Source organism: Hakea prostrata, chromosome 6 (assembly GCF_041222555.1).
Source record: "Hakea prostrata isolate BN-2017 chromosome 6, UWA_Hpros_2, whole genome shotgun sequence".
NCBI lineage: Eukaryota > Viridiplantae > Streptophyta > Magnoliopsida > Proteales > Proteaceae > Hakea > Hakea prostrata.
Genome location: NC_142605.1, coordinates 24,056,322 through 24,077,382, shown reverse-complemented (window position 1 = coordinate 24,077,382; position 21,061 = coordinate 24,056,322). Strand labels below are relative to the sequence as shown.

Below are 21,061 nucleotides of genomic sequence, written 5' to 3'. Positions count from 1 at the left end.
CCCACTAATTTTTGATACCTTATCTTGTCAACTGGTTCTCCTTCCTTTGCCTTCAAGTGTAGGTTAGGCTCAATAGGAGTCTCAGCAGGCTTACATCCTAGCATTTCAATTTCCTCAAGAAGATCCAATGTATACTTCCTCTGGGTTAGAGATACACCACTAGTAGAATATGCCAACTCTAAACCTAGGAAATATCTTAGTTTTCTCATGTCTTTGATCTCAAATTCAATTCCCAAAAAAGTCTTTAATGCTGAAATCTCATCCTCACTAGTGCCTATGATCACAATATCATCCACATGTACTAAAAATAAAGTAGTGTGGCAACCATCTCTTTTAATTAACAAAGTGTGGTCTGCATTGCTTTGCTTATAGCCATTAGATATCATTGTCTTATGGAACCTTCCAAACCACGCTCTTGGAGTTTGCTTCAACCCCATATAAAGCCCTCTTTAACTTGGACACTTTCCTATAAGTCTCTGTAGTAGAATACCGAGGTGATATATCCATATATACCTCTTCTTGGAGTTCTCCATGCAAAAAGACATTCTTCATATCTAATTGTTGTAAACTCCACCCTTTATTAATTGCACATAAATAATAGTACGAACTGTGTTCATTTTGGCAACAGGGGCAAATGTCTCCTGGTAGTCAACGCCATAAGTCTGAGTGAAATCTTTGGCCACTAATCTTGCCTTGTACCTTTCAACAGTCCCATCTACCTTGTACTTGATCACAAACACCTATTTGCACCCAACAGTCTGCGTTACCAAGTCCCACGTTTTATTTTTTTTCCAGAGCTTGCATTTCCTCATCCATAGCTTCTTTCCAGTTTGAGTGAGATAATGCCTTCTGCCAAGTGTTAGGAATAGAAGTAGAGGATAAAGAGGAAATAAAACTTCAAAATTCTGGAGATAGTGACTGATAGGAAACATAATTGGAAATAGGATGTTTAGTGCAAGTTTGAGGCTGCTTTCTTAATGCAATTGGTAAGTCCAAAGTAGGATTAGAAGAAGGGTCAAAGACAGACTCACCTGGAGGAATGGATTATTCAGGGCCAGGAAACAAAATTTTTGACTGGCTTGGTTCAGAAGGGGTCACTTATTGCTTTCTTTGATAGGCCTTCAGAGATCTAGTCTCCCCTTGCATATCATCCACCAGTTGTTTCTATCCGGTCATTCCATCTTCCAAATAGAGGATCATTTGCAGGAATATCAGGAGAAATATCGAAAGGAGGAATCAACACTAGAACCTTTTCACTAAAACTCTCCCCCTGAAGAGGTGTAGGGGAAAAATAAGGAATTTGTTCATGGAACACAACATCCATAGAGACAAAAAAATGACGAGAACTAGGATGATAACACTTATACCCCTTCTGTGTGGGAGGATAACCCAAGAAAATGCACTTTAACCCACGAAGATCTAACTTTCCATGAACATGGTGGTTCCGGACAAAAGCAACACATCCAAAAACCTTAGGTGAGATGGAAAAGGCTACTGTCCCTAAAAGAACCTCAAGGGGACAACGTTGGTTTAAGACTCGGGAATGCATTCGGTTAATTAGATATGCCGCAATAAGAACGATTTCACCCCAAAATCGAAGAGGCACATGCATAGAAAACATGAGGGAACGTGCTACCCCAAGTAGATGTCTATTCTTGCGTTCGGCAACCCCATTTTGAGGTGGAGTGTCGACGCAACTAGTTTGGTGTATGATGCCATGGTTTTCTAAGTAGGAAGGGAATGCGCCACCCAAGTACTCAGTTCCATTATCCGTACAGAAGATTTTGACTGTTGCCCCAAACTGAGTCCTAATCATATTATGAAAATTTGGAAAGCATGAGAAAATGCCACTTTTTTGGTGAAGTAAACGCATGTGGTCCTAGTACAACAGTCAATAAAGGTAGTAAACCATCTTTGACCAAATATAGACACGGTCCAAGAAGGACCCCACACATCAGAGTGAATGATTGAAAAAGGGATTTTACTACGATTATCTGAAATAGGGTAAACATGCCTGGTCTGTTTGGTCAAAATACATGCCTCACAATAAAAATCATTCAAATTACACATTTTAATTAGATCAGGAAATAATTTGGACAAAATAGGTAAAGGAACGTGGCCAAGACGACTATGCCACTGTAATAAGGTAAAAAGTGTAGGAGAGATGGAACTAGAGACCGTAGAAAGAGCTGATGGGGACCCATCCATTAAGTAGAGCCCCCCTTTCTGTCTACCACTGCCAATCGTAAGCCCCGTTTCCAGGTCCTGAAACACAATGAGAAGGAAAGAAAGTTATTTTGCAGTTCATATCACGAGTAAGGCTACTAATAGATAAAAGATAAGCTGAAAACTTAGGAACATGCATGACATTAGATAAGGTAAGAGAAGGCGAACAGATAATAAATCCTTTCCCAGAGATAGGGGAGAGAGACCCATCAGCCGTTCGAACATTCTGAGCAATAGGGACAGATGAATAAGTATGAAACAAAGTAGATGAGTCTGTCATATGGTCGGTTGCCCCAGAGTCGATTACCCAGGAGGGATAAGTCAAATTGACATTGTGACAACCAAAAATACCTGTGGGGAATTGTGGATCAATAGAGGGAACAATGATAGAGGTTATACTCGCACTGGAAGTCGGTACTGGAGAAGATGAGTCAAGTCTGGACATCAACTGGCGAAGGTGCTGGAGCTCATATGAGGAAAGAGGTGTTGAAGTACTCAAGGTGTCAGAACTTGCTTGATTTGCAAATGTTTGATTGCTGCCCTTGATTCCATTTCTACCTCCTCCACGGGAATTTGTTGGATGTCCATGCAAGTTTCAACCCTTGTCCTTTGTATGACGCTCTTTTCCACAATACTCACACTTTACTGGAGGGCAAAAATTACCAAAACTAGATTTATTATTGCCATAATCAGCCACCAATGCAGATCTATCAGATGTCTGAGTGTGTACCATAGCTGTCCTTCGACTGTCCTCAATATCTACTGTTGAAAGAAATGATTGTGGTGAATGGCTTATTGATCCATGATCTCAAGCCCTCTATTTATAATTAAGTGGAAAGTAGACTATTACACATGATCTCTAGCCTACGGTGCCATTGATGAAGGTCTGATATTACCGAATGGACCGGATTAGAAGATGTAGTCAAAGCAGACGTAGATTCACCAATCGGCTCGAGCAAATAAAGTCCATTGTCTAGTTTACCACGTCCAATCTCCTTCCTCGTGACCAGATCCTGGAAGACACAGTAAGATGGGAAAAATGTCATTTTACAATTCAAGTCATGTGTAAGACTACTGATAGAGAGCAAGTTAGTAGAGAAAGAGGGAACATGTAAAACTTTAGACAGAAAGTGATGGAGAATGCTGAATGGTCCCTTTTCCAGCAATGGAAGAATAGGAGCCCTCAGCAATTCGAACTTTATCCTTTCCAGAAGTTGGAGAATATTGTAAGAAAGATGTGGAGAAACCTGTCATATGATCTGTGGCTCCTGTATCAATGATCTAAGGAGTAGAAACTGAAGAAACTTGAAAGCCTGTAAAAGTTTTACCTAAAGTAGCAAGGTAGGAGTTGGTATGGGTAGTAGAGGAAGCAGTGTTCGAAGCTGTACTGACAGTAGAAGACCGCATAATACGTCGCAGAGTAGCGAACTCTTCTTGTGAAAAACCAATGTCTGCAGAGGGTGTGGTGGAAACTGTCTCAGAAATATTAACCTTTGGTTTTCCCTTTCTTTGTGCTCGTTTTTGCTCAAAATCAGCAAGCTTCCCATGCAGTTTCCATCAATTTTCCTTGGTATGATATGGTTTGTGACAGTGCTCACACTTGACAATCTTCTTAGTCGGATCAGATTTAGTGCGAATAGACTGTAAAGCTGATTTCTCCATAATAGGAGTATGGAGCATGGCTAATCGACTACTTTCTTCACACTGAACAAGAGCATAAGACTGTTCTAGTGTAGGAAAGGGAAAACGATTTAAGACTTGCACTCTGATCTGATCATACTCCACGTTCAAACCTGCCAAGAAGTCATATACTCGAATCTTATCAATGTGCTTCTTATAAGTCGCCACATCATCTGGATTGGTGGGGTGATAATCCCCATAATGATCCAACTCTTGCCAAAGAGATCGTAACTCAGTATAATAGTGGGCCACAGTTAGTTCCTTTTGGGTAGTCTCATGAAGCTTCTTTTGTAGCTCATAAACTTGTGCATCATTCCCCAACTGTCCATATGTTTCAATAATAGCCTTCCAGATTTGGGCTGCAGTATCAAGTAATAGGTAACCCCGGGCAATATTTGGATGCATGGAATTCAAAAGGAGTGACATAATAAGAGAGTCATTTGATATCCATTTATTCTGTAAAACACCTGCGGTAGTGGGTTTGATAGTGGTGCTCGTAATGTATCCAACTAGTCCTCTTCCAGCAATAATTAGGTAAGCAGATCGAGACCATATCAAGTAATTTGTGCCGTCAAATCTTACCGAAAGAGAATGAAGAGTGGGAAAATATTCGGATCTAGTGGGAGCAGTAGTATCATTGGTGGCTGCCATGTTGAAAGAATTGTCTGCAGTTCTTCAGTCTTCACCCCTTCAAAGTAACTGAAATGTTGCAGAATGCAACAGCCAAACCACTGGTAGAAGCAGATGCAGTAGTAACAGAGCCTTTGCATCTGCTGTTTCGACTCCTCTTTTTCTGTCGATTGCACAGGAAGCAGCGGCAGTTCCTCAGCAGCGGTGGTAACTGGAATCAGCAGGCATTATCAGCAGCGATGGTAGTAGCGGTGGCAACAGGAAGCAGCAGCGGCGGTAATATGGAGCGAGATTCTTCTTCTCTTCTTCTTTATTTTTTTTTCTTTTTCTGGTCTTTGAGGTTTGCAATAGAAAAGATAGTAACTGAAAAACGATGCTGACCCAACTGCGATGGTTTGCGATGGGTTTGAAAAAAAGAAGAGAGAAGAAGAAAAAAATCCTAATCGAATTTAGGCTCTGATGCCATGTTGAAAGAAACGATTGTGGTGAATGGCTTATTGATCCATGATCTCAAGCCCTCTATTTATAATTAAGTGGAAAGTAGACTATTACAAGGAATATAATTTTACATGAATGCAAACTCTAATTTAACTCCTATACAAACTCTTATTAGACTCCTAATAGAATCCAACATCTACCATGGCATAATGCTTGAGCCAGAGAAGGGAAATGCTCTTTAGAAAGGATTTGTGCACGAATTTGATCGAATTCTATATTCAATCTTGCCAAAAAATCATAAACTCTGTGTTTATCTTCCCATTGTTGATAGGCAATAGCATCTTCAACATTCTTCGGTGTAAACTTCCCATAGAAATCTAAAGTCTGGTAATATCCCCGAAGAGTGTTATAGTACTGAGAAAGAGGAAGTCCTTTTACTGTAACTGATGGATTTTCCGTCTAATTTCAAAGCATTGTGCATCATTGCCAACTTTGGAGTATGTATCTTTAGTAACTTTTCAAATAGTTGCCGCATCAGGAAGGAGGAGATAACTCTCTGTTATGCTAGATTCAATGGAGTTGATGAGAAAACCCATGACCAAGCATTCATCTGTATACCACTTGGAAAGTTGCAGACCAGGTGTGGAAGGTTTTGTAGAAGTCCCATCAAGATGTCAGTAAGACCACGAGCACCAACAACGAGGGAAACTGAACGAGACCATTTAAGATAATTTGTCCCATTAAGTTTCACAGTGGTTATCTGAAGCGGAGAAAACTCACGATCCTTATGAATGGATGACATGGGAGACTCTTCAGATGTACCAGATAAAGGAGATATGGGATCAGCCATCATCGTAAGGAGAAATCATTCAAATTTACAAATAGCACCTTGAACTTTTTCGAAATTATGAAAAGTCCCTAAAATTGTTAAAAATTATAGAAAAGTCCATGAACTTTTTTGAAATTACAAAAAAGTCCCTGAAATAGTTGAAAATTGCAAAAAAGTCCTTGAACTTTTTCAGAATTATGAAAAAGTCCCTGAAATATTTTCTAAATTACAAAACAGTACTTGGAACTATTCAAATTTGCAAAAACTGCCCCTGTGAATCGAAGGAATAATTCAGCGTATGTATAAAGGAAGGAAAAAAAAGGGGAAAAAAACTGAAAAAAACGCTCTTGGAAGAACAGAGGAGAGACCCTGCAATCCAAAACAACAGGAATCAAAATCGGGGAAATACAAACCCAACAATTTTGGATATGAGAAATAAAAAACCACAACCAAAATAATGTCTTCTACTCTCGGAAAGCAACAGAAGCAGTAGACCAGCAGAGGTTCAAAACCTCTGAAGAAGAGAAAAAAAGGAAAGCCAAATAGAGGGAATTGCTGCAGCCAGCTGATAGAAGCCAAGATTCGTCAAGATCGGCTGAAACAGAGCAGCGGGAGAAGAGAGTAAAGGATATATCGAGGTTAGTCTCTAGTTCTCTCTTTCTTCCTTCCTTTCTTCCCTAATCAAAATTAGGCTCTGATACCATGTTGTAATATGAGGAATTGCTCTTCAAAAGTATATTATTCACAAGACCCCAATAGGGTATTTAAAGTTACAACCTAGTTAAGCCCTATACTAAGTAGGAAAAGGAAATATAAAACAAATAGAAATAAAACTCTAGACTTATTAGGAAACTTAATTTTATTCTAATTAAAAAGTTGGAAATATAAAACAAATAGAATTAAAACTCTAGACTTATTAGGAAACATAATCCTATTCTAATTAGAAAACCTCAGTACATGTGTTCAACAGAACTCATCTTGAAATAAAAGACCTAATTATCCATAAAGAGTCCTACCTAAAAAGAAAGACTCCCTATGATACTAGAACTCAATTACTAACTCAAACTAAGACTTCAAGACATGATTGGACTCAAAAAATTAGAACCAAAATTCTGAAAGTAAAATCAGCAGCTAATTAGGGCTAGAAAATGACCAAATTGCCATTTTAGGGGTTCGGCCAGCCCTAGGTGCACCACCTGGGTGGGGCCTTGGGGCCCACACCAGGGTTTCAGCTAGGGGGAGGGCTGTTGTTCACATCAGTCTGCCCCGAGTAGATATGGGCGTGGATACATGCAGATTCAGGTAGTAAACAAACCTGGACTTAAATAATACTGGTGGGCAACTTTTTCCCCTTGAAGATTGGTTTCAAACTTTGCACACCTTCTCTTCAACCTTAACCCACCGCACACTTCAAAGCATAAGCTAAACAGTAACCGTAGGGACCTCTTTTGAATTTTCCCTATTTGTTACACCATAAGTCCCTTTACTGAAACTCCAAGAAGCCCTTTCTTGGATAAGCTGTGCTGGTAAGATCTTGGCTGGCCTTCAATTCAATTGAGGCTGTACTGCTGCAAGGGTTCTTTGTATATGCAACTCTTTTCAAACTTCAATCTTCCTAAATCTTATCGTTTCCTCTCCAGATTCTCAATCTCAGTACAATGTTCTCACTATGTCATCCACTTATGCCTTTGATTGATCTTTCCGTATCCTCATCCTCGATATCTCTTGGTTCTAAGCCTCCTAGCATGCCCAAAGAGAAGATGCCATTGAAATGAAGAGGCCACTAATTGTTGTAACAAGCAGCAATAGAACTTCCGGTACCATCTAGGTAGTACGGTCCAGCTTTATGAAGCCCTCCACCAATCATCCTCCTTCTAATGATCACAAAAGGCATGATAACTGGGGCAGAAAGTATTTGAAGCCGCCAAGTGACTTGGTTGATTAACAAACGAAGAGCTTACTGGTAATTACGGAACATGTAGGGGCAGAGAATGGTGTCAAGGATGAGGTGGGTTGACACCTCACCACCTGTCACATTAGTGGAGGATCTATCAGTAAGAATAATGGCAAAAGAATTTTAGTTTCTCAACTTTTGAGTCTTGACACAGTAGAGATTAGAGAAAATGTCACTCTGCAAATAATATGGAGGATGCACCACAATCAATAAACCATGAGTGGATAATGCGTTGGTAAAAAGAACTAGATTACCTGCGTATGTGCTGTTCTAGTGTAGGAGCTGGTGCATTGGCCTTCTTTTTTTTTTTTTTGGATGAATAATAATTTAAATTATTGAAGAACAAAAGAACATACAGAGGGAAAAAAAGGGGGGAGGGGGAACCCCAATCAAGATGGGGGAAGGAAAAAAGCTGAGAGGTTCCAAGAACTAACAATCACCCTATTTCTTGGAGAGTCAGCGACATGGGGGTCGGGGAGAGACCGGAGTCTCAAAGAAACATCAAAACAGATGGCCTTCCAAATCATATCTCTGGATCTAGATTTGGAGGACCATCTTCTCAGATTACGCTCCCACCAAAGATGGTGCAAAGTGGCGGCAAAGACAAGTTTGCCCACAAGGTCGTAGATAGTGGAACCGGCATAGCTTTGCAGGATCCAATTCCAATCTCGAGCAAAACGATGAGAACGTCGCGGTCTAGCAAATGGAGGCAGTGGCAAGGGACCAAACAGAGCGGGAAATTGGGCAACAGAAAAAAAGATGGTCAATATCCTCTGAACCATTCCAACAACTGGCGCAGTTTGGGTTGGCGGGGATGTGGCGGCTGATAAGAAAAGCTTGGGTTGGGAGGGCAAGGTTAAGGGCTCTCCAAAGAGTGAGGGCATGACAAGGGATATGGTTTTTGAACCAAACAATGGGGGGCCAAGGTAAGGGAGGGTAGGGGTCTCTCAGAAGGTTCCAGGCAGAGGCAGTGGTGAAGGGGGTGCATCGGGGGTGGAGCCAAGTAGCGCGGTCACTTGTGGAGGGGAGGAGGGGGGGAGGGAGGTCCAAACTTGTGTGAGACAAGGGTGGGGGGGGGGGGACCAAATACCATGGGAGATAAAGGTGGAGAGGGGAGTGGTTTTGGGGATACGGGAGTTGTACACGGTTCTGGGGCCAAGGAGATTGTATAAGATAACCATCGGATGCCAGGGGTCCAGCCAGAAGGAGGTGGAGGAGCCAGAAGAGACAAGGATAGAAATGGCAGGGAGGGCACGATCGCGAAGAAGCAGGAGCTTCCTCCAAATCCATGAGGGATTGGGGGGAAGAGAGACAGTCCAGATGGAGTCAGTCTAGAGAAGTGCATTGGCCTTAGTTTGTAGTGGAAAGCCAGCTTTCAATTGCTTCCTTCCTGTTCTACAATGGTGATTCTTCTGGGTAAGGGTATTCAATTTGGCATGTTCTCTGGTGTTGTGACAAAGCATTAGTAGGAAATCTAATCAGCATACACATTAAGAGTGAGAAGATCCATCCTTTTTGATCAAGCATAAGAGCATCCTCAAATTCATTGGAGCTTTTCAGCTGCATGTTGAGAGCTTTTCCCCAAGGAGCATGCTTTTGCCTTCCTTTTCATAGCCTTTTCTACCAAGAAAGATCAAATGGCATCTCTGAGCAAGTGGGTTTAGAATCCTAGCTTGGAGGTGTTGAGAAGGATTACTCTCCCAAGCAAAATTTTAGTTGCTTGAATAAGGTTGGTGGGATGGAGCTTTCCCTTATGGAACACAGAGAATTTGTTTAAGTCAAGGCAGTGAATCAAGCTACTGACGGTGCTTAAATTTTTTATTATAATTGTTCTGAATCAAGCTATTGACGGTGCTTAAATTTTTGATTATAATTGTTCTGAGGCATAGAAACTGATCGTGCGTCAGATCCAATTGCAATGGTGTCACCAGAGGTCTTTATTCACAGCTGTGTTATCTAGCTCCTTGTCCAGTCGGGTAAACAATCTTTAGCTTCACATGTGTCAATTGTATGATTGGCTTGCTGCAAAAGGTACACAATTGAAAAGGCCTGTCATTTTTCTGTCCATTTATGCTATGATCTATAGTTTGCAACGGCCTCTTCTGCCAGCAATAAAGGTGAACCTTCCCTAGGAGAAGGACGGTATCAAACCCTAAATGAAGTAACCATAAAGGTGAGAAAATGTTTCATTTCATGAAAGCCTGTTGAAACTTCAACTATGTTCCATATTAGTAGTGAGAGGTTGGCGAATTTGAAGTTCTTCAATAGTACCTAGATAACAACAACAACAATAAGCCTTGTCCCAACTAAATGGGATCGGCTACATGGATTCTTGCCTTCCAATCAGCTCTGTTTGAGGCCGTGTTAGATACAAGCCCTAAGCTATGCATATCCTTTCTCACCACTTTTCTTAAGGTTATCTTAGGTCTGCCTCTAGCTCTTCTAGTTTCTTCAATATGGATTATATCACTTCTCCGTACATGGGCATTTACAGGCCTTTGTTGAACGTGGCCGTGCCACCTCAAACGACTTTCTCGTACATTATCATTTATCTGAGCTACTCCCAGACCAACTCTAATCTGATCATTCCTTACCTTGTCCTTCCTAGTTTTGCCACTCATCCATCTTAGCATCCTCATTTCTGCTACATTGAGTTTATCTTTATGTATTTTTAATAGCCCAACACTCTGTACCATACATCATAACTGGTTAAACGACGGTTCTATAGAAATTTCCTTTAAGCTTTAAAGAAATACGTCGGTCATACAAGACCCCAGATGCACCTCTCCACTTCATCCATCCTATTTTAATTGTTTGGGAAACATCATTCTCTATGTCACCTCTTTTATTTTTGATTGAACCAAGGTACCTAAAACAATCACTTTGAGAAATCTCCTTATCATCAAGTTTCACCACCTCATTGTTTGCTTGATCATGATTTTACAAACTAGATATTCCATCAACAACTTTCCCTCATTTAAATTTGAACATTTTCTCATCAACTCATAGGTTTGAGATATATTATTCCCTCAGAAGAAGCTTTTTGTTATACTCATTACGAAACCATCTTTGCAGTGGTGTTGAGCATAACACTTACTGCAATAATCAGATCCATACTGTTCCACAGCCATATTTTGAGTGTGGAGTTTCATGCTTTCACTCTTCATGTGCTACGATAGTGGTGAGGTCTTTCGAATCAGCGGACAGAGGTTCAGTTGTAAGATGTTTCATCTTCCCTTTAGCATGAAAATCTACTTAACCAGCTTGAGCCCCTAACATGGCTGTTAAGTTTAATAATGGTGATCTGGACATTTGCCAAAATGGATTGGAAAATCTACCTTACATAGTAACAGCTGGCAACAGCAATAAAACTCCAGTTGAGTACTTTATAACACTCCGACTTGGGTCATTATGAAGAAATAGAAATCAGGAGTTGAGATTGACTGTCTAGTATAGCAATAATACCCATTCATACAAAAAGGAGCAATAATACTGTAAAAGTTGTGAAGATGTGCTGGTTAGATTCCACAGAAGTCCAACTCCAGAAACTCCAGAAACTTATATTCTGATTTGTCCTCTGTAAACATAGTGCTCAGTTTGTGGAGAAATCAAATTGGACCTGATCAGGGGCTTGGATAAGCCCTATAGATGGATTTAGTTTACCATACTGAATGATGAAATAGCCCCCAAAAGTAGTGAATTCAGATGGCCGGGTTAACAGTAATTATAGACCTATCCAATTTCAAATAAAACTGCCTGAGGTGAAGCTGGTAGCCATTATATGCACTATGCAGTAAACTTGGTTAATTTAGAAACTAGGTTTTCTAAATTAACTTGTAGGCAACTCTACTTGCAACTGTAATTGATGCAGGCCCACAAACAATTCGGGCTTCTAATTATTGGAATAAGCCCTGAGATTGACCCTTTGTTCGTCGGTTTACTTGTTTATGGCCCTACCATATGGGTCTATAATGTTCCTAGGTGGCACACAAATTTATGTTTATTTAATTAGTAACTTCTGCTTTAGAGCAATGTGACCATTTAAAAGTCACATGACTTAATTAGCATTAGCAGGTCCATTAAGTGAAGGTCAAAGAGGTCTTTTGCTTATTTAATTATTAATTAGAAATGAACTTCTATTTGGTTTTGTGTTTGTTACCAATTCTATTTTAATTCAGAGTCAAGTCCTAATAATCATAGGACTTGTTCTTTCAAGGTTGATTAGCCCTCTATATGTACTCCAGTTGATGGGAGGAATAGAACAGTTGAGATGTAGTAGATTTGGATTGAGCAAACTGTTGGATATTGTCTTTTTCTAGCATGGAGAGTGGCTGCTGGTGTTTCCCTGGTGGTTCAAACTCTAGGAGGAAGCCTTGGGTGCTAGGTGTTTTATAGCACTGCTTCCTCTCTGGCTGTGGAATCAGTCTACTGCAAGGGTTTCCCTACAAGTAAAGCTTGGGAAGCTTTTACTATGCAAGTGGATCTGATTTAACCCATCTTCTCTTCTTTCCCACTTTGTATTTTTGTTTATTGAAAATCCCATTCATGAGAATCCATTTACAGCACGCTAACAACTTCCTATATTGGACCTACTTTGCTGCCCCATTTAACTAAGATAAACCCTAGTTTTCCTATTCAAGTAAGCTGCTGTTTTGACGATCTGCAACTATCTTCTAGAAGGACATACTCACGGTGCTTTTTGCCAAGATCTTGCCTGGCCCAATCTGACCATGCGGACCATGTTGTTCCTATGCCTTTCTAGTTTTGAATCTGGTTGCAAATCAACCAGCCAAAACCCTAGATCTGCATTTTCACCAGTTTCTATTGGGAGACCAAAATTTCTGATCTATCAATCTAGCCATCAGTTTTGGCTGATTGTTGGTCATTGATCTGACCAACAATACTTAATCCCAACTAAATGAGTCTGCTATGTGGATCTGGTCCTCTGGATGAGGCTGGCATAGTAATAGAAAATAAGATGGAGTCACTGAAAGTTGAAAAAAGTAACTAGACAAGCGGAATCCATCATGTCTATGTTAACCTTCTTAACTGCCTGACACTCTGCCCCATATGTTGTGGAATCCCTTAAGCTTAATAGGCATGTGTTATACATAACACCGTTGACATACATCTCCGTTTCAACGATCCTACTTTAATTCGGTGGGAAACATCATCTTCTATATCACTCTGTATCTAAAGCAATCAGTTCGTGGCAGAATGCATGTAAACTTTGATCCAAGGCCCTTTGGAAATTCCATTTGAACCCTGAAAACCCTGACTTTTATAGTTTTAGCAAACCCCAATCTAAATTTTGAGATCTAAGTTGGTTCTGATTGAGACCTTGGAAGATCTTGCCTAGTTGATCATCTGTCAATGGGACTACATTAATGATGGCTGGCCGCAAGAAGGATGAAGATTGAGACACTGGGAGAGTTGTGTGGAGATTCAGAACAATCCACAGCAACAGCTAAGCTTCTTTACAGAATAAGTAATACTCTACTTCAGACTTTGAATAGAAGTCAACTAACCAAGCCTATGCCTTAATAGAACAGACATAAAAACAACACCAGAATAGACATAAAAAGTAACACCAATGTTAATAGCTATTTAGATGCTTGAGCATGGATTTAACTTCATTCAGTAACAATAGCAGGCTCAAGCGCACATAAATCATTAGCAGCATCAACAATCTCAACATTGAGGTACATCATAAGCTTGGGTAGTAAGTACTGATCTTCCAAAAGATGAAGTATCCAACAGGCAACAGCTACATCACAAGGCTTCCTAATGAGGAAAGTAACAAGTAGTGTACCCTGCTCAAACAAAAAATGTATAGAATTAAACATTGAAAAGCCACACGTTAACTTTCTCAAGGAGAGTATCCAACAACAGGGTAACAGCAACATGATTAACAAAAATCACATGATATTAGAGATTTGACTAGTAAGTATTACAATCTTCTTGGGCCTCAAACAGATGTCTTAGATAAACTTTCCTATGATAAACATGCACTACAGGTCACTTAACCAAGTATTGGCATCAGGTTGGCTGAGTACCAGACATTATAAATAAGGATGAAAATGTGCTGACCAACGTTTTGACCAGCTGGAAACCGAAATTTGGCCAGAACTGGTTGAAACCAGGTTTTCTGGGGCAAAATTGGACATGTGACAATCTGATCAAAACTCTGGTCGAAACAGTTGAAGTTTGATGAAACTAGTTAAAAAGTACAGAAATTGGGTTAGTTGAAATCAGTTAAATTGGTGTTATTGGGTCTAAACTGTAAGCTATAAAAAATTTCAAATTGTTGTTGAACCAGATACTCTTTGGACTACATGACCATCTTGTCTTAAGACTTTTGAGGAACCCTAGATAACTTGTGTGTAACTAGTAGATTTGCTTCCATGATCATAAGGTTGTTATAAACCAAATAACTAGGCTTTGTTGTTAGGACACAAATGAATAAATAATAATAAACCTCGTTTGATTACTTGAACAAATAAAAATGTCTAATCTTCCCTCATGTAGCACAACACATAGACAAGTGGTGCATAGGTTGCAAAAAATAATATGAATTCATTATAATAATCCGCATCGCTAAGAGCAGCTAAAAATAATCTTTATTAAAAAATTAAGCTCCCGTCTCTCTCCCTTCCTCCCTTGTCCCTTTCTCCTCACAGTTGAAAATAATCTCCAAGCGAGCATCAATAGTTCAAAAATTATGACCTTAATCAATGTAAACTGATGTGATTTTGGGTCTAAGACCTGAAGTTGGATGCCATGGGCCCACAATGGACAAGTTACCAAGAATCTCAATAAAAATATTATTGCAGTTAGGTTAATTGGACTACTGGATCTTAATATACATCACATTTAAACTGGTAGACATGTGAAGCAAATAGGGGAAGTGATATAATGACAGGACACTGAAGGAACTTGTATTAATTATATGAGAACAAACTGGCAAGCAAACCTAAATAAAGGATATGTGTGAATTGGAGGTAAAGAGGGAGCATTATTGAATCAAAATTGAGCATTTATGGGAGACCTATAAATTAAGTTTGAAAATTTTTTGCTACTGTCAGAAGTGAAGAAAAATTAGTCCTAGTATGTTCCTGAGTAATATCATCATGACTTACATGGTCATGCTGTGGCAATACCAAATCAAATACTAGGAGTAGTGGGGTCCTGAGCTAACCCTTGGCCAAACTTTGGAATCCTTAAGTCTTCAGTCTTCGCCTTGCAATTATGAGAAAAATTAGGTAATTAACAAAAATTAGACGTAAAAAGTTAAAAGCACACAATGGAAGGCACTGGCAAAATGTGATACCAGGTTTAAGAACCATGGTGGTACACACGGGAGTGGAACACAAACAGATGGAAGGCAGCAGCAAAATAGGAAAGATTTCTGAGACAATTGATCACACCTCAAGAGACCCATGTCATCCAGCAGGATACAGATTCAAGGCGATAACTGCACAGGAACATGCAAGTCCTTTAGTTGATCCAAACTATGTCTGTCTGTGACATGTGTGATGTAACTGGATTAATGATCTATTCTTCCTCTCTTTCTCTTTCTCTCTCTCTCTCTCTCTCTCTTTCTATACACCCCCCCAACTGCTTGTTTCCGATTGCAACTCAGAAGGCAGTAAAGATCTGTTGAATCAGGATTTCAGGCCAATCTTGTAATTGATACTCTCTGATGGCAACTCAACAATAGAATTTACTGGTTTATGAGAGAAAGGGTCAACAGCAAACCAGTTGATGCTATGTGATATACCTAGAACCTCGGGCAGCAGCAAAAATTTGAGCAACGTACACTGTCAATTGTATATCAGCAGTATATTGCCAGCTGATAAAAACTGATTGAAGTGAATCAGCAGTACCAGTAGCAGCAAGCTGATATTGAAGACTCATGAACATGAGAAATAAGCAGTAGCAGCAAACAATACTGATAAGAACCCCTTTTTTTGTTTTCTTCACCTCTCCGATATGTTTTTACAATCCAGGATCTATAACTGGCAGCTCCAACTAAGTGAGCAAGAGGATGAAAGAGAGTAAAGAAGAAGGGAGAAAGAGGAGATGGGAGAGCTGCATAATAGACTTAGGAGTAATTTACTAATATACTGCCATAACCGAGCTTCTTTATATAATAATTTGGGAAGTTACATATTCAAAGTAAAGTTTGATACATGCTTCAAATAAAACTCAACTAGGAGTAAGTTTAATATAATAGGAAGGGTAAAAAAGAAAAAACAACTCACGTGCAAAAAGCACACTACTTAAACTTAGCCAACATGTGATCTCACTGTATATATCTGCAAGACAATCTAAAGAAAGAAATAACTAAAATAGAAGAACCAGAAAAGAAACAAATATAAAAAGATATTGGGATGGGGGCTTCTGTTGTTGTCAATTGTCATGACTACCAAACTACCTAGCCACCAGTTATATTCCACAGAGATAAAGACAAATACCCCTGTGGTATGTACAAAACTATAACAAGAATCAGTCCTGGCCAATCCAAGCTGTTGGGAGTGACTTAATGTCACAGTACTGGACTAGGTGAAGAATGAGGGAAGATTAGAGAACCCTTGGAAACTTGATTCAGTTACTTAAATAAATGTTTTACAAGATTGAGGGAAAAAAGGATTGGGAATATCACTTTTGGCCAATCCAAGCTGTCCTAACGCTATCCAATATTTATATTTGAATATTTATCAGCCAATCCAGACCATCTGACCCCAATTGTTGAAACCATTATCGGAAGTACCATATGGAAATTGTTATATTCTCACTTTTGAGTCTTGATGCATTCTTAATTGTACTTTAGTTGAATTTATTATTTCAATGTATAGTTTAGACCTAACTGAATCCCCTAGAACATATATATATATATATATATATATATATATATATATATATATATATATATATATATATATATATATATATATATATCCAACTCTTTAGTTTTCTTCAATCTTTTCGGGAACCTGAAAGAGTAAGGTAAGGATGTAGATCTATGGTCTGATTTTTCAATTTTTTTCTCTTAATTTCATAGAGGAAGGATTTGAGTTGGCATGTCTACAGTCGTGCCTCTACCATCTCCTAGGCCCCTCTATAACTTTGTTGCATTGCATGCATCTATAGCATCCATGTGTAGATTCTTGGTTCTTCTTGTACAAATTCATGCACGTACCAGTCACACTAAAAATTGGCCATGTAAGAGTGTTTTTACCTCCCAAGTGATTTCACCCTCACCTCCCAAATAGTAGTATCATTCATAATGTCCCTCTGTTGTAGTGAATGTTGTCCATTTAATAGATTCTGGGTGCATTTTAATTTGGTGAAATCAGATTTGCAATCAAATTTACTGAATATTTTACAGTCTTGTATATAGCTAAGGAGAAAGTCTCTATCTGGAATTTTATAAGCATCTTCATATGTATTGTCATTTAATCTCTTATAATTTATGACCATTCGAGTTTTTCTTCTGATTTGTTCGGCATATTTGTTAACTATAAATGCTGCACTAGAATGTCTGTAATTTGATTTTCTTGTCAGTTTGTATTTTATAAGTTTTGCCATATGCATTTTAAATTCATTATTGTCTCGAGAGGTATATTTGGCTTGCCCAGTATCTATTCTATGTAATGGGCTTATAATTTCTAATGTACACAGAGGTTTATCTATTTCTCAATGTTTTAATGGATTTTTATTACTTATAATGACTATTTTTCTAAATTTCTTATAACTTGTTGGATATCTCTATTATTTTCTATACTATAATATAAGGTTACTCCTTTTATTATATTTTCATAACTATGTAAATTTATTTGGTAAAAATCTTCAGGGTGTGTTTCTAGTTGATATTCTAGAGTAGTTTCTAAGAGTTGTGATGGGGGGTAACCCGCACTGGTTTCTTGTACAAGAACAAGTTTGTTGTGGTTGTTGTTTTGAATTTTTTGAATTTATTTTCACTATACCACCACCACATTGAACTGCGTTTATCTCTGAGAGATGGACTGAATTGAAAATTGTAGGGGTCATAGTACAATGTTGGAAGAATAGAAGGGCATCTTTGACAAGGAGGAGCCCTGAAGTGCATACATGTATATTTCTGAGAATTTGCATCTCTTTTGTATTTTTCCCATGTCACAGTTAGTCATGTCAATGTTTGGTTGATTGCTCTTGGGCTCACACAACAGTTACCCAATATGCACTTCTTATTAAAGCCCAGGTCTAATGAGCTTGGATCCTTCGTGAAATGCATTGCCCAGAACCTCCTGCAGTTCCATATTCAAGTAAATGCAAGCATCCAAAAGGGTGTCACTTTTCTAGAATATCAGCAGGGTCCTAGGGTACACATGAGGGAACGTCCTCTGTATGCTTTTTCAGTATGTCAGGCGGAGGTATCCATGTGATGAGAGTTATTGAAAACCCCGGCTCATAATAGATGTTCCCTTTTCTTTGGGAAGGGATTTCAACATGAATGTTTATGTGAAAGTTTTATTTACGCTCCTGTGATTCTGACTCCATATCATATCCTTGGTTACACTGAACATTCCCCCTCTTTTATTTACTAAAAAAAAATCTTGGCTATCTGGAATTTGATAGCTGGCATTACTTTTGCATTTAGGTCAGCAACTAAAATCTGTGCGTTGTAACTGATGCGAAACAAGCCAAAATATACACCCTTCTGACTAGTGGTATATGCACAGGGTGAATGCTGGTTCCACTTGAAAGAAACTTCAAGTTTCAGTCCCTCTGAGATTTTGAAACAGCGGTTGGGAACGCTAGAACAGACTGCTTCTATAATGGCAAGGGCTTCAGTAAATAGAGGAAGTCTGAAATCTGTGAACCGGCAGCCTGATTATGAGTTCTTTCTCTCTCGGCGACGGTGATAGTAGGCTTGAATTTTTTCAGGTTTGTGGTTCACCTTTACATATTGCGTTGGGGATTTTTATGATAACTTGATCAAGAGTAAGTCCTGCCAGCGATTTTTCTTTGGGGGAAACTAACCTGGAGTAGGAAATAGGCAGTCGTTTCTTGTTTTGTACAGTTTAGTACTTGTACATTTTCTTTTCATCACCATTAGACTTTGGTGGGTTCTCCTGTTTTAGGTCTTAAAAATTATGTAACATTATCTTTTTTTCCTTCAAAGTTCATGGATGATAGCAAGGTCTATAACAATTAATGTATCCCGTCAATATGGTTTATGAAGAGTTAATCAGGCCTTCCTTTGGCCAATGGCTTTAATCAAATGCTCTGGGTGTAAATCTTCTGTAGGTTCTTATCATCATTAATCTCTTTGAATGTGCCTCTGCTTATCATTTTTTCTACTGCTTCGCTTTTATCCCATCGAAACCACCTGCAACAGCAGAATGTGCTCCTCTCACCTTTCTAGGGCATCTGAAAGATTCACCTGCTCATTGAATTCAATTTATAAAGAATGTCACAAATCCACACTTAAGTTGTAAAACTTGGGGTGTTTGATATTTCCTGAGTAGGGAGTTCATGCTTAAGTCCTTGTGTGAAAAACTATTTGTTGGAGACACGAATCATTGCCTTTTTAAGTAATCATCAGGAAGCTTTTTGCCCTAGCAAAGTTTCTAAATTGTGATCAAGTTTGTACAGCAGTTAGTGGATTTCTGCCCTGAGTTGATTGAGAATTATCTTGGTGGACCAACAGTATTTTCCTTGGTGTTTCGTTGTAGAACAACTGAACAAGCTTATCAGTCCCTTTCGGATCTGGTGTAGCAGTTGATCCATATGAATTTGTCATGCTTGATAACTGACCAAAACATATTGATGAATCGGTTTATACTCTGGATTTTTATTTAATTTTTTGTAGACTGAATACATCAATCCAGCATTGGTTACTATGGTATGGCCTTTGAAAATATTTTTGACGACTTAACCAATGATCGATATTGATACCTTGAACTGAAACCCTAAAATCGGCCTGGAGGCATTAATGAAATGTAATACTGGTTGAGTGAACAAGATTTACCAAAAAAAAAAAAAGTTTGAGTGAACAAGAAACAACGAGATTAGGTCAATTGAGATCCAATTTGATTGAAACTGGTGATCTGGTACTAATTCCTTGACCGTGAAGTTCGTATGGTTATAAAATGAGAATACGTGGATATGGCGCGAGGGTGATGTTGTGACAAAGGACTCTAAAGGATATCTGTAATTATTCTGGTCAGGTTCCATGCTTGGTGTCTCAAAGAAAATTTTCCAGGGATATAGCTACCGGTGAGGCCTTAGCAGTTAAAAAGGGCCTGGTGCCGAGTGTTCAAAATGGGGATGTCTAAGATTATCTCGGATCAGATTTGTTAATAATTATTTTCTTTCACCCAAAAGAAAAGAAAAAAAAATCTTTCTCTTATCCAAAATACAAACCTAATAGGGGTGGTGGGAGCTTCACCCTCTCCTTAACTTCCATTGGTCTTCTTTTCTTTTTGGTAGAGAAACTCCCACAGAATGAACTGCTCAAGATTTATCAGCGATGGACCACCTGCCTTTCCTTTCTTTTGTTGGTTCTGGACCCGAAGCCAAAGGTTGGTGATTTCGGGCTTGCCTTTTAGTGGCGTTTGATTAAATGGACGATTCTTATTATTGGTGCTTGGGATTTGTTGAAAAAGAAAAATACCTTGCCTTGCTTATCAACAACTAGTAGAAATTGTAAATTTAAAATTTTTTTGCATATGTTTGAAACCTAATCTATTGTGGATATGATATCCTTGTTTAAATTGAGCATATTCGATTGATTAATTAAGGGACTGGTCTTTTTTTTTTTTTGGCCAAAATTATGGGACTGGTCACTTCTTTTAGTTTTTAATTTTACGAGTAAAGATATTGTTACTAAGGTTTTTTAGTAAATTAAACACTAAACATTGAAGAAAATCAATAGTAAAAGATGCTAGAAATTAAAAAATAGTTGGAAGAAAGGAAAATCACTAAATTCTTATTTCATGCTGACCAGTTAAGACTATCAATCAATAAAATAGGAAAATATCAGATAGGTAATTGAGAATTCATATTCAATTTCAATCCATAAAACTCCTTCCAAAAACCATCCAAATTCACTTGAATCGTTATAGAATATAATCTGAATCCGAAAACGGACATAATAATGTCATTGTCCGATCCAAAACCAATCGATTTACATCCCTAATGTCAATTAAAAGTTTACTGGATGCAACTATAGTACCACAAAATGTTTATGTTCATGATCCTTGCACCCACATCCATGTCAATCTACGTGGCGCAGCCAAGAAAAGAAGCATACATTT

General features: G+C 38.7%; 1 protein-coding gene across 3 annotated transcripts in view; it reads left to right on the top strand.

Moving 5' to 3' along the window:
- The window catches only part of LOC149012772 (uncharacterized), a 37,479-nt gene extending 18,440 nt beyond the window's left edge, over positions 1–19,039 (top strand). For 2 of the 3 annotated variants that reach the window (XM_089157899.1, XM_089157900.1), the window contains one exon: positions 18,482–19,039. In XM_089157899.1, the coding sequence (XP_089014025.1) occupies positions 18,482–18,664 (183 nt within the window). In that variant the 3' untranslated portion in view covers positions 18,665–19,039. The other variant, XM_089157901.1, reaches the window with a different exon arrangement.
- The last annotated feature ends 2,022 nt before the right edge of the window (positions 19,040–21,061 follow it).